The following is a 15,000-nucleotide window of genomic DNA, read 5'->3' as shown; positions in this document are numbered from 1 at the left end:
ACACTCCCACACCAATGCATATATACACACACACACACATAGACATACAGATTCACACACACAAGCACACATACACAAACATGTGCACATCCACAGACACACATAAACACACACTGCTGACATTTAAATCTGTATACACACGCACACATACACACACACGTGCGCGCGCACACACTCACAGATACAGACTGGACAGATATGCGCCTCTAATAGGAGCTCACAGGATCAACATGAAGAGTGCAGGGTTCTGCAGAAGACAGAGAATACATTACAGCCAGGACACTGTGGCTGACAGCAGCTGTCATACTCTTAAGTGGTCATTCCCGTAACAGCCTGGAGGAATACAGACTCAGCACAGACACACAGATACGACACACAGACAGGCAGATAGAGACAGACAGACAGGCAGACAGACAGACAGACAGACAGATAGATAGACAGACAGACAGACAGACAGACAGACAGACAGACAGACAGACAGACCGATCGACAGATAGACAGACAGACAGACAGACAGACCGATCGACAGACAGACAGACAGACAGACAGACAGACAGACAGACAGACAGACAGACAGACATACAGATAGATAGATAGATAGATAGATAGATAGATAGATAGATAGATAGATAGATAGATAGATAGATAGATAGATAGATAGATAGATAGATAGATAGATAGAAATTACAGCTGGTAAGAGTTTTTAATGCATAATTTCATTGTTGTTGTCACAAATATTTATATGTGTGATAATGTTCCTCTCAAAATAGACATGGCTCCAATGTGTTACGTTTCGGCCAACCAACAAAGAAAACATGTTTATTTAACAAAGACAGTTTGAGAACAGCCAGGTGTTCCCCAGTATTTAAGGGAAGACAAGGAACACAGACAGGGGGTTTAGCGCTCAGATACACTGATAAATAAACACACCGATACAGAAAAACACACAGAAACATTGAGGTTTGGACAGATACATAGGTTGATAGACAGACGTATAAACAGATAGAAAGATAATGTAGGTAGCTATATAGACAGACAGACAGATGGATAAGACAGACAGATGGATAGATAGATAAACAGACAGGAAGGAAGACAATGGAAGTAAAGAAGAAACATACAGATGACAAAAGACACAGAGACAAACAGTGAGCAGGAAACAGCAGTTTTTGTAAGAGCTGTTTAACTGTCTGAGCCTCATTAATGCAGAAGCTTTTCAATTTGCAGGCAAAGCTGTGAGCGTTAAACCATAGCTGGGAGAAAAGGTGTTTTCACATGTTCCACAATAACACGGTAATTATGGCAGAAGCCAGCCAGAGCCTTATCCGCTGTGCCGACAGCAGGCCTGGGACCGCTCTCGGGGTCCAGGAGCTGCAGCCGCGGCTGGGGTCAGGCAGAACGGCCCACCCGAGTCCGGGGACGAGAAGGCGCCGTGGGAGCGGGGCGTGGGACGGAGCGCGAGCTCGCGCAGCTCTGGCGCTCGGGGTAAGAAGAAGCAAAGGACACGTGCTGGGCGCACGTGAGCGGACAGACACGTGCTTGTGTGTGTTTCAGTGCAGTTGTCAGTATATGTCTTTGTGAATGTGAAGTTGTGCACGCGTGTGTGTGAGAGTGTGTGTGTGTGCGCGCGTGTGTGTGTGCGCGCGCTCCTACCACAGGCGGTGAGTGAGGCAGCAGCTACGTGGTTGAGGCTGCTCTTGGTGTTGGAGGCTGGGGACGCTGAGGAAGAGGTTGATGATGAAGACGCAGTGGTGTGCAGGGAGACCGGGGTGGATGAAGGTGAGGCCAGCCGCTCTCCAGACTCCATATCTGCCAAACACAATCGGAGCAGTTAGCAGTGACGTGTGCACACACACACACACACACACACACACACACACACACACACACACTCTGCCACTCTCCCTTACTCATCTCACTTACCCTAAACAACATACTTATTTAAAACCAGTCAATAGTCACTCTGTACAACCCACCCACACCCACACACACACACACACACACACACACACACACACTGATCACATCCTCTTCCCTGACCATGTGTTAAAGGCAGACTTGAACAGAAGGCACAGCACAGATTGTTCTCCTTGTCAGTTTAAGATTTCATTTATTTTAGAGACAGGCTTCAGCAGAAGAGTCAGAGGTCCAGGCACGCATACACACACACACACACACACACACACACACACACACACACACACACACAGTGGAAATTACACTCAGGAATTAAATGTGGCAGCACACTGGATAACCACTCCACATTCACATACACACACACACACACAAACCACTTTCCTGACACATGAGCATGTTGCACTTTGATTTACGAGACTGTTCATAGCCCTTTTTACACGGTGTAAAATAAAGCAGCCTTACTGTGGTGATGTGCTTAACAGGCAAATTATGCCTGTAACTGTTTCAGTACAGATTCCACTGCTTGAAGAGATAAATGTGTGTGCCTGTGCACACACACACAAGCACACGCACACGCACACACACACGCACACACACACGCACACCTTTTCGTGATCTAAACACCTCAGCCTGTATGTTGTGGATAATACAGAGCTCATTTTTGGAGAACCGTGTGTCTCCACACGCCTGTGAGGCCAGTGTGTGTGATCTGTTGTCTGATTGGTGTTCTCTGGTTGCCGTGGTGCCAGAGCAGACACTAATCCCACTCTGAGGTTCTTCTGAAAGTGCCCTGCGTGCCGTTCTACAGCGACGCTTTGTTATTGTATCATTACACATCAACACTCTCCGCCTGTCCCCTGAGCTGCTCTGCTCTCTGCACGCGCACACACACACACACACACACACACACACACACACACACACACACACACACACACAGCACGCACATGCACGTTACGTCCTGTGTTTGGTTGGTCTCACCCCTAAGAGACGCAATACATGCACACACACTCTCACACACACACACACACACACACACACACACAATTAGGTGTCAGAGATGGAGGCGTCCACAGAATATCAACTAACAATCCTCACCCATGAGCCATACTGATGGACTATCAGGCACACACACACACACACACACACACACACACACACACACACACACACACACACACACACACGCACGCACGCACGCACGCACGCACGCACGCACGCACACACACACACACGTCCTGCTGCATTACTCCTCCTCTTGTCTTTCTCCCTCCTGTTTTCATGTCACTGAACAATTTCTCTCACAATCTGTCCCTCCCCTAAAGGTCGCAACCCTGTTAGTTCCTTAAAACTGAAAACAAGTCCAATAAAGCGTTCGTTCTGATTTCACTGGCCACTGGCCCCAGGAAAACATACGAGATAAAATTCTTCTCCATGCGAGCCTCACCTTTATCACATATCCTCTGAGCTTCTTCTGAACCAACTGTTCTGTCAGAACGCCTCTGATATTATTTATTGACATGAACCTTTAAATCACAAAGAAATTTCAGTGTAAGCGGAAACGCCCCCCAAAATAAATAAAAACAGCGGATGAACTACCGCGCAAACGGATGCCGCTATTCCCAGTACACGCGCGCACACACGCACGCACGCACACAAGCTCGTCAAATATTTAATCACAGAAAGAGAAACAATAATGACGCGTGATCAAAGATGTTGGAGCGTGGTCCTGCTCGGATGAGCGTTTCCATGGCAACGCCGGAGACGGACAGGCGTTAAATACAGTTTACCTTTCGCCAACCAATCACTTAGCATGATTACAGTTAATATAAACACTAATAGACCAGGGCTTCCAAATAATTCATGATTACCACAATAACGGTATGCCTGGGTGTTTAAGGATCCAATCCTGAGTTAATTATCAGAAATTAAAACGGGTTTAGCATCAGAATTAGTCTGATTTTTATAAGTAATTAGCAGTCTTCCACGGTGGCACTGGAAGGCGCGCGCTGTAATCTCCGCGAGCTGCGTAATTAATTGGACTTGGTGAAGGCGGCCGCCAGAACGGCGAGAGCACCGTCCGCTCCCGCCCGGAAATATGAGCGCACACGAACGCCACCACGACGTCGCGTTTCCCGAGTCGGCGTCGGGTCGGTAACACGTCAAGCGGCTGCCGTTATGTGTGCGGTACAGGCGTTAAGCGGTGCTTTTGCGTGCTCACTGCAGTTCAAGCTTGCATGCATTTTTGTGCGCAACCTGCACTCACGCTGACGAGGCATAGCATCAAAGCTAACCAGAACCCACGAAGAGTTGCCTCGTGCACATATATTGATTCTGTGCACAGATATGCCTGTGTTATTTATGTACATTCATTCACCTGGTTCAGTATAAAATAATACTTCCAGTTTTTGATGAAAACACGAGTAAAAACAAAAGCAGCTTTTTCATGGTGTTCTGAACCCATAGCATCTCGCGGTTACGATCTCCGAACTAGTGAACGGGCATTTCCAAGGAGTCCTTGAAGGCAGCGCCGGACCCCACGCATGAAGAAAATCATGTGCAAAATCACGGTGCTTTATGGGACATGCGCAGTCCGTCCTGCGTGGAAAAGTAGACACCTGGTAGACGCAACCTGGACAGGTAACGAGACTCTGAATGTTCCACCCTACAAATAACATGGTCTCAACGACATCGTCTGTTCTTTTCTGGAGATAATGGTAATGTTTGCGTATGCGCGTGCTTTGGGGGGGGAGCATATTGCACTCTGTGTGTTAGTGTGCATATAGATGTGACCCATGCGTCTCACCGTGACGTTCCGCGGTAACAGATGACCAGTGCTAGCCTCTCTCTCTCTCTCTCTCTCTCTCTCTCTCTCTCTCTCTCTCTCTCTCTCTCTCCGGCGCAGGCGACGCGAATGCAAGAAAGACCTAACCACCAGCCGAGGCTCGAGCCTTGACACCGCACGAGCGTGTACAGTACGTGCGGTGCGATATCGAGCGCGAGGAGTGTGATTTGGCGCGCGCGCACGCGCGCGGCGCACCAAGAACTGGCACGGGCGTGAGATCGTGGATGGAGCGCGCGCTGACCCTTCTGCCTCTTCCATTGGCCACAGCAGCGCTGTGACGCCATTGGTTGGGGCGGCTCTCCTCGAGCGTGAGATGGCTTCGCCCGTCGCCCCGCGCGCGCAGTTGCTTGGTGACACTGGCAGCCACGCCGGAGAACGAGGAGGTGGAGGTTGGGGGAACAGACGGAGACGGAGACGGACAGGCAGGGAACAGACGCAGAGAGAGAGAAAGAAGAGCACTCATCCCGGTGTTAAATCATCAGTCTGTAAACCCAGCGGGGGGCAAAAAAAAAGACAGAAAATCGAAGGAGAGAAAACATGACGTTGTGTGCGCTGTGGCTTTTACGCTGAAACGTGCTATTCGCTGTTTTCTCTTTACCTGTCTCGGCTGTGAGTGAGAGGGCACTGGAGTGTAATGTCGAGGATCCTTTGACCATGGCAGTGTGCAAGGTCCAAGTGCTAATAGCGATTTCTGTGCCATTGACAGTGAGCTAATAGCAGAGAGGTGCTGTGTGTGTGTTTTATTTCTTTCGGCAGTGACATGGCCGTCAGAATATGCAGCAATTTTGAAAAATATATAAATAACCTCCACAGTACACGTGAGCTTGTTGCTGATGCAACACACCTAACAACTAACACACCTAAACAATTATACACACGGCGGGAAAGTCTGTGATTCAGAGTGGTTGTGTGTGTGTGTCTGTGTGTGTGTCTGTGCGCGTGCGTACGTGCATGCGTGTGTGTGCATACATGTGTGTTATGAGTAACCAGACACTGAGAAGCTCAACCCACACCCAAACAAAGGGCCTGTGACAGATGGCAGTGCAGTGTATGCTGGGATACGTGGGTCACCCAGCTGGGAGCTGCTCTTTGGGCCTGTGTTACCACGTCTGCAGATCCACACAGAGGTGCAGGCTGCCTGGACGATCACACACACACACACACCCTCACCAATACACACTCCTATCAGGAATATTTACAGTCTGCCTAGTGTTGTAATCCCCTCACAAACCCAACTGTACACCACACAGCTGTCACATGAAACGTGTTTTTCTAGCTCATATCTAAACATACATTGAAAAGTCATTAACAAATAGAACCAAGTTTTAGCCAGTATGGTGTGTGTGTGTGTGTGTGTGTGTGTGTGTGTGTGTGTGTGTGTGAGTGATTTGTCATTCTTTGACATAATCACTTTTCTTATTTTCTTCCTCCATTGTAGAAAAACACAGATCTTGTTTTGTTTCAGTTTAAGTGAAGGGGAAAGATTCTCTGCATATGTGTGCATGTGAGATAGATAGATAGACAGAGGGAAGGAGAGAGAGAGAAGGGGGGGGGGAGAGAGAGAGAGAGAGAGAGAGAGAGAGAGAGAGAGAGGGCTCTGCAGGAGACAAGTGAATAGAGCAGATTCTCAGCCTAAATGTGGGGCTGGTTTTCAACCCCCTGGATTCACAGACACCACAGAGGACTGAAGTGTGTCACACACACATTCCAAAAGCTGTGTGTCACACCGTGACACACACACATGCTTTTATAGAGTTGGAGAGAAACACGTGTACATTCCAAAAAGGCTGACCATGACAGACTCACACAAACACACAGTGTGAGGGGCCACAAGTCAAGTGTACATGACACATCACACACACACACACACAACTGCCACATGCCACACAAACACACTCGCTATAACCTCCACACACCACACTTGCCTCACACCCACCCACCCAGCACACACACACACAGTAAACCTACAGTAAAGGGGCAGAAGTGTTCAACCAGGCCTATGTTATAGGCCGCCTGCCCTGGACCTGCTCAACGAAGCCTCACTTCCATCCCGGCTAAAATCCCGACGCTGGCAGAATTCCACTCTGAAGTGTTTCCGAGCGCTGCCTCCTGCTGGCCGGAGCAGGACTCGGTATAGAAGTGTTACGCGGTCGGGCTTAACAGGTCATCGGTGTGGCTTCCACAGACAGTCTAATAACGTCATTGAGGATATCGGCTGGTGTGTTCAGAGGCCTTTGCTATGTCACCTCCCTCATTCTCCAAGGTACTCGCAATCATTAGATCTGAACAGAGAATCAGAATGAGAAGGAATGGGGGGAGAGAGAGAGAGAGAGAGAGAGAGAGAGGCCAGCCCTGATGAATCTGGTATTCTTCGCTGTCCTTTAGTGAAGCCCATTTCTTATTCACTCCGGAGGCAGCAGCACGTTCAGATCCGGCCAAAACCAGATATATTTAGACACTCCATTACAGAGAGAACTGTGTGAGTGTGTGTGTATGTGAGAGAGAGAGAGAGAGAGAGAGAGAGAGAGAGAGAGAGAGAGACATGAGCTAAGTGTCCCCGTGACTGTATTGTCTCAATTAAACCAAAATGTTCTGCCGGGCCACACACAACTGCTTGCACATGAAACACACACACACACCTACCCATGCCAATACGTGTTCCAGAGCAGGCATGGGAAAGACAGAGAGATAATTACACTTATTACTCTATATTACACACATTTTAATCACTTTCCGTCTTGTTAAGCCCCCCATCACTGACGGGCTGCTCTGCTCTCTCTCCCCCCCAGGCCACATCAACAGCATTAGCTATTCCTGATCATCCTAAAAATGAGTTAGAGGGACAGTTCAGGATCCAGGCCGAACAGGGAATTCTTTCCCTCTGTCAGCGGGAACAGAAGCCCGCAGGCCTTTCCAGACGGGAACGTGCATGCGCGAACTTGACAGGAACGGGCGTCGGATCGGAGGGGGTGGGGGCGTTCACAAGGACCGGCGGAGCGACCGATCCGAGGGGTCACGAGGGCGCGGTGACATATCGAATCTGGAGCAGTCGGTAGTGCAGACAGCGTCACTACACACACTCCACACACACAACACACACCACGTTAGCATTCGTGGTAACGGTGTCAGATCGTGTCGTGCCAGTCATAACTCTCAGGACACACGACCAGAGAAGAAAAGAACGATGCTGTGCTGAAGGGTACATACACTCACAGACACGCTCAAATAAACGCGCGCGCGTGTGTGTGTGTGTGTGTGTGTGTGTGTGTGCTATTGGGACTCTGACCCTATCTAGCCTGAATTTCAGTGAAATGACATGAGAATCACTGGATATATCCACAAGGAGACTGAAGTGAGAAATAAAATCAACCTGACCAGCAGAGTTAAAGAAGAATGAAATAAAGAGAACGAGGGAGGGAGGGAAAGAGAGGGAGGGAGGGAGCGAAGGAGGAAGGGAGAGAGGGAGGGAGAGAGAGAGGGAGGGAGGGAGCGAAGGAGGGAGGGAGCGAAGGAGGAAGGGAGAGAGGGAGGGAGAGAGAGGGAGGGAGGGAGCGAAGGAGGAAGGGAGAGAGAGAGGGAGAGGGAGAGAGAGGGAGGAAGGGAGAGAGGGAGGGAGCGGGAGAGTCAAGAATGCAATTAATAAGTTACACACTGGAATTTTGAATAATTGTATTATTCATTGCGGGGATTATGACGATAACTGCAAAATCAGAGATGAATTTTCAATTATATTACCAACATGCTAAAAGAAGAGAGATTGTAGTGTGTAATAAAAAATGTGTGTGTATGTGTGTGTGAGAGACAAACTGAAACGGTTTGTGACAGAAACTGAGAGAGACAGTGTGTGTTTGTGTGAGAGAGAGAAACCATGTGTGTACGTGAGATGGAAACTTTGTGATAGAGACAAACGGCAAGAGGAGAACACTGTAAAAGAGACAGGAAAGTGTGTGTGTGTGTGTGTGTGTGTGTGTGTGTGTGTGTGTGTGTGTGAACTGTGTGTGTGTGAACTGTGTGTGAAGGGTGTGTGTGTGTGTGTGTGTGTGAACTGTGTGTGTGTGTGTGTGTAAACTGAACTGTGTGTGTGTGAACTGTGTAAACTGTGTGTGTGTGAACTGTGTGATCTGTGTGTGTGTGTGTGTGTGTGTGTGTGTGTGCAAACTTGTGTGTGAACTGTGTGTGTGTGTGTGTGGTGTGTGTGTATGTGTGTGTGGGGGGGGTTAGCAGGGTCTGTCACTCTGATGTGCATTATGTAGATGACATGTAAGTAAAGGGCAAAACAAAAGAGAAACCATCTTCAAAAACAGAAAAAGACTACTACACACACACACACACACACACACACACACACACTCACACTCACACTCACACACACACACACACACACACACACACACACACCTCACACAGCAAATAAGCACTATGTTATTAGAGTCTTTTTCTGATGGTAAGGAAATTGGCCCTGTGAAGCAAAACCAAAACCCAATTCTCCATAAAAGACATCTCACCACATCTCACCACAGCCTCCTTAATCCAGAGTGTAGCGTCATAACGGAACACAGCTAATGTCATCGGGTAATATATTTAATGTCATCGTGTAATATATTTAATGTCATTGTGTAATACATTTTGGGGGGGACATGTTTGAGAAAAGGGGCTTTAAGCTGATACTTTAAGTGATAATTAACAGAGTTGAAGTAAACGTAACATTTTGCAGGTGTTAAATAAAGCTCAGTTTTAAAATACCCCCCCAAGCCACACACAGTGACAGAGTCAGGAAACGTGTGGCGCACTGATCAACATGTAAATAATCAGCGTTGTTTATAGTTTCTCTCTCTCTCTCTCTCTCTCGCTCTCGCTCTCTCTCTGTCTTTTGCTGTGTGCAGGTACGAGAGAGAGCGAGAGAGAGAGAGACAGAGACACAGAGTGTGTGTGTGCAGGTATGTGTGTGTGTGTGTGTATGTGTGAGTGTTACAAATTAAACAGGAACTGTGAGGCTGGGTAAAGGTCTTCCTCCTTCCCTCTCTCTCTCTCTCTCTTTCTCTCTCTCTCACACACACACACACACACACACACACACACACACACACACACACACATGCACACACTTCACAAATGAGCCGACCTGCCCTCAGGGCCAGCCCACACTAACCCCACTGTCTAATTTTATACTAACACCCCCCCTTTCTTCACCCCCCCCCCCCCGCCCGACACACACACACACACCCCTTCCTCCTCCTCATCCTTCCTCCCCCAGCGTCCGATAATTAAAGCTCATCATCATTACTATAACACAACTCACCCTAAACAGACATTCGGGTCACGTGGGTCTTTTGGCAGACTTCAGAGCAGTCTGTGGAAACACGAGCCCTCCTTCTTAACGACCCGCTTGGGCACAACCCTGGTCCATGAAACGCGTCACACACACGCCTCAGCGGACGCCGGGACGTTTGCGTGCGGTCACCGACTGTGGGATTAAACCCCGGCCTTGTGCTCAGTCCTTAAAACAAAAGGCTGCTTAACCTCATATAATCCGACCCGATCTCAGATCGCTCCTGTGCAGCCGGGGTCAGCGCAGGGTCACCCCAGTCGGGCCTGCCCATCACGCAGTGGGTACATGTCAGGAGAGTTGGGAGCATTCGGCGCCAGGCCAAACTGGACACGTTCCGGAATTTTATGACCAGATGATGCCGTGGGGGGTTCTGTGTGTGTGTGTGTGTGTCGGGGGGGGGGGGGGGGGGGGGGGGGGTGTTCTGAGGCCATGAGAAGTCAACGTGGGGTAGGGACAGAAAACAGCATTACAGACCAGCAGGCGTGTTTGCATCAGCCAGAGTGAGAGACGGACAGAGAGAACGCAAAAGAGACAGATAGGGAGAGGGAGAGAGAGAGAGAGGAGGATGATGAGCTAGGAGAAGAGATGAGTGGAGAAACAGAAGGCGTGATGTGGAAGCAGCGGGGGGGCGGAGCTGCTCTAATGATCACGGCGGCACCGCGAGGGTCAGACGAGGTCGCCTCCACCAACGCTGCCCTCCCGTACAAGGACCACGAGGCGACCGGCGCGTCCCGGGACCGAGACCCCACCCGGCAGCCCACAGGGACCTGGCGCAGACGTGGGACTCGGTAGGACCGCGCCGGGAGACCCAAACTAACAGCATCCATTAACACCGCCACGCTAGCGTCATCGAACAACTGTTCGGACGTACCCCGCCCGCTCCGGCTTTGAGACGGGAGGGTGATCGGCGCCTCCTGGTGGCTGTTTACAGCCCATACAGCTGTAGGATCTATAGGTGCCATCAATAGGAAAATGGAGGGACGTGGTACGCAGGCTGTGCTAAGGCAAAATAAGAGATGTGTTTAGATCTCGAGACAATTACTCATCCGGTATCGCAATGTACAGCGTGTATCGTCTCATCCCTGGGAGACAGGACGGAGCGCATCTATTAGGAACTAGATGTGTGCACTCAGATAGAGAGATCACATTAAGTGTGTAGCGGTGCACAGGAAGCGTTCCAGTTTGCCCGAGCTTCAGACACTGTGTGTAATGAGCTCGTGTTCACTTGTTGTAGCTAAATAAAGCCTGCGGGGTTTGTCTCCTCTCTCTCTCTCACTCTCTCTCTTCTCCAACATGCCTTTTGTTTTTATCCTCTTTAAACAAATAAACAAACCCTTTTTGCTTTTCTTAGATAGCTTAATGACACAATTAGAATCATCATTTACCATTGGGCAAACTGCTCATTTGTGGTTCCACGCGTAGAGAGGCCTGGTCAGTGATATGCTGCTTGTGTCTGACCCAGATGTAGAAAACAGAGCCCTGATGATGAGACGCGTGAGTCATCCACAGTGTGTGAGGAGATCTGAGGAGGGAAACAGGATCTGTCCAGCTCGGTTCAGCTGACAAACACAGCGTGACTGCACCACCTGAAACTCCACCCACTCCAAACCCCACCCCCAAAACCCCAGCCCACTCCAAACACCACCCCCAAAACTACACCCCACTCCAAACCCCACCCCCAAAACTCCACCCCACTCCAAACCCCACCCCACTCCAAACACCACCCCCAAAACTACACCCACTCCAAACACCACTTCCAAAACTACACCCTAATCTGAACACCACCACCCTAAACTCCACCCCACTCCAAACACCACCCCTAAACTCCAGCCCACTCCAAACACCACCCCCAAAACCCCACCCCACTCCAAACCCCACCCCAAAACTACACCCCACTCCAAACACCACCCCCAAACCCCACCCCACTCCAAACCCCACCCCAAAACTACACCCCACTCCAAACACCCACCCCCAAAACCCCACCCCACTCCAAACACCACCCCCAAAACTACACCCCACTCCAAACACCACCCCCAAAACTACACCCCACTCCAAACACCACCCCAAAACTATACCACACTCCAAATACCACCCCCAAAACGATACCACACTCCAAAAAACCACCACCCCAAACTCCACCCCATTCCAAACACCACCACCCAAACTCCACTCTCTTTGTCAACTAATAAGTAGAATGATCGTAGAGTACTCTGTCTAACCAGCACTGAAAGGCCTTTAAAAAGCAGTCAGGCACAGTGTCAGAAACATTCAGCCACACACACACACACACACACACACACACACTCACACACACACAGCAGGTGAGCAGCCAGCTGTCATTTGGCAGCATCTTGTCCAGGGAACGTCGCTCTGACATTTCAGGAGCAGAACAGAGCAGTCTGAAATGGCGGCTGGAGTATGATCTCCAAACACACACACACACACACACACACACACACACACAGAGAAAACAGATTTCAGTGGTCTGAAATGGCGGCTGGCCTGCTATCTTTGCTCTGTCACTGAGATGCACACAGACACACACACACATGCACACAGACAGGTGATATTATCTACCCTTATTAGCATAACCTAATCAATTATAAAGCTGCCTTTTTAATTACCAGGAGACGCTTCACCACAAACCCCCGCACAAACTCTTAGACTAAATAAAGTGCTAGACCTAAAACCCTAATCCTAGTCCCTAACCCCTAACCCCTAACCTCCAAAACTACATTTACAACCTCAAAAAACACTAAAACTCATAACTAAAACTATAAACTCCAGCACAGATATGAACAAAGACTACAATCCTTATGACACTATGACCTCCAGCACTAAGACTGCATTAATAAGACTACAAGTCCCATCAAAATCTACAGTCCCCTCTAAGGTACATCCTCCATCGCATGCCAGCATACCATACCAGCAGCCATTTAAAAACCTGCATTGTGTTAAGATCCATCCAATCTCTTCGTGTGAATTTATGCAAATTATTATGTAAATCATTTATATAAATAACGTGAATAATTAAACACAGATGGAAAACTGTCCAAAAATGTCCAAAAACAATGTTGCTAAACTGCATTTGCAAGGTATTTCTGTCTGTCTGCAAGTGACAAATCTTTCCCTGGTTCAGCCGGGCCAAGCCCGTGTGTTTGGTCATTAACTACTGATGGTGCAGTCGGCCTGTTTCAGCATGTTTACGGCAAGAGTCTAATGACCAATCCCAGGCAGGACACATGCTCTTCATTAAACCGGTCTTGTGTATTCCTGAGTAATCACAGCTGATCCTAGCACTGCTTGTGTGTGTGTGTGGGGAGAGAAAGAGCGTGTGTGTGTGGAGAGAAAGAGAGAGAGTGTGTGTGTGTGTGTGTGTGTGTGTGTGTGTGTGTGTGTGTGTGTGTGTGTGTCTGTGTGTATGCATGTACCATGCTTGCCTGAGAAATGATTAACAGCCAATGACTCACAAGTCCCAACGATAACACAGAGGTGATACAAAACACACACACACACACACACACACACACACACAATCTAGGTCAAACACTCAGCCAAAACCGAGGATCCATCCTCCCAATGCCCTTCTCCTTCTTAAGACGGTAGTAGCAGAAGGGCCTGATGCAGAGTGCATAAAGACCGGGCACCCAGTCCTGGAATGTGTTACCCTACACGCCCCACACTCACACAAAATGCTGACCCCTCCAAAGACGGACACTACTCCTGTAACTGCTGGAACACTCTGTGCTTTGTAAAAATCTTTAATAACGCAAGATTAACAGACAGATTGGTCATTCTCTCTCTGGTCGACTGCTGAAGAAAAAAGCTGACCACAGGTGGAGCGGGAGCTCTGGGCCCCTGTGCTAAAAGGAACAAACAATCAAACAAACGTGACAAAACAATGGAGTCACATTGTCTCCTACATTTGTTTAAAAAAAAAAAAGAGTGTGTAAGACAAATAAAGAGTCCTGCACAGGCTGGAGGTCCTGCGGGAACACAGTAGTCAGTGGTGAGTATGGGACTTCCTGCAGTGTCCCGCATCCCTGCCCAGCGGCTATGACCCGCCTCTGTAGAGGGGCATGTTCTGGACAAGGCGTCCTCTGTAGAGGGTCATGTTCTGGACAAGATGTCCCCTGTAAAGGGTCATGTTCTGGACAAGGCGTCCTCTGTAGAGGGGCATGTTCTGGACAAGATGTCCTCTGTAAAGGGTCATGTTCTGGACAAGGCGTCCTCTGTAGAGGGGCATGTTCTGGACAAGATGTCCTCTGTAGGAGGACACACTGGACGCTTCAGCCCAAGCGCCTCCCCTCAGCTCGTGTATTAACTGAAGTAGAGACAGAGACTAGCAGCTCCCTCACACATCGCTGCATCATCCTACGAACCGGTTTCTCCATTTCAAAAATCCCATCTGTGTAGTTTCACTGTTATTACTGTCCTTCCGTTTCCATGTTTCACACAGGTTGCGCAGAGGAGGGCACGTGCTCTTATTCCAAACCTGTGACACTTTCCTCTTTCAGACGGGAATAATTTTCTACTTAAGAACCGAACTATCCAGACTCTTCCCATAACTTCCCATAACATCACATCCGTTTTCCAGGATTTGAGGCGTGTAACCCCGTGACCCTCCGGCCTCCTGCATTCCGACGTGCAGTTGGTGGACCAGCTCAGTGCAGAACTTTGCGTAGCCTTTACTGGAAATTAAATGGCCTGATTTACCTACTCGGCATTCAGCGGGAAAAGCCATTAAACGGTGGTACGGCTGTCCTAGCCATCCTACCGGACCTTTTCCCGCTCGCCCGTCTGAGTCCGGGGAGGGAAATGTGGCTGGCAGATTCGAGCCACGGGAGGGTATGGGAGCGTTTGCACGTAGATGGCGCTACGGAGGCCTTTTCCGCCCCCCCCCCCCCGATAA

The 15,000-nt window shown here is 49.2% G+C and overlaps 1 protein-coding gene across 13 annotated transcripts in view; it reads right to left on the bottom strand.

Moving 5' to 3' along the window:
• baz2ba (bromodomain adjacent to zinc finger domain, 2Ba) overlaps positions 1 to 15,000 on the bottom strand; it is a 77,310-nt gene that overhangs the window by 34,100 nt on the left and 28,210 nt on the right. For 11 of the 13 annotated variants that reach the window (XM_081710333.1, XM_035526553.2, XM_081710330.1 and 8 more), the window contains exon 3: positions 1,651 to 1,806. In XM_081710333.1, the coding sequence (XP_081566459.1) occupies positions 1,651 to 1,804 (154 nt within the window). In that variant the 5' untranslated portion in view covers positions 1,805 to 1,806. Of the gene's footprint in view, positions 1 to 1,650; positions 1,807 to 6,727; positions 7,042 to 15,000 lie in introns of those variants that run through there. The other 2 variants (XM_081710326.1, XM_081710335.1) reach the window with 2 other exon arrangements.

Source organism: Electrophorus electricus, chromosome 3 (assembly GCF_041902795.1).
Source record: "Electrophorus electricus isolate QZ-2024a chromosome 3, ASM4190279v1, whole genome shotgun sequence".
NCBI classification, from domain to species: domain Eukaryota; kingdom Metazoa; phylum Chordata; class Actinopteri; order Gymnotiformes; family Gymnotidae; genus Electrophorus; species Electrophorus electricus.
Note: the sequence above shows the minus strand (reverse complement) of the source record. Positions and strands in the feature narration are given on the sequence as shown.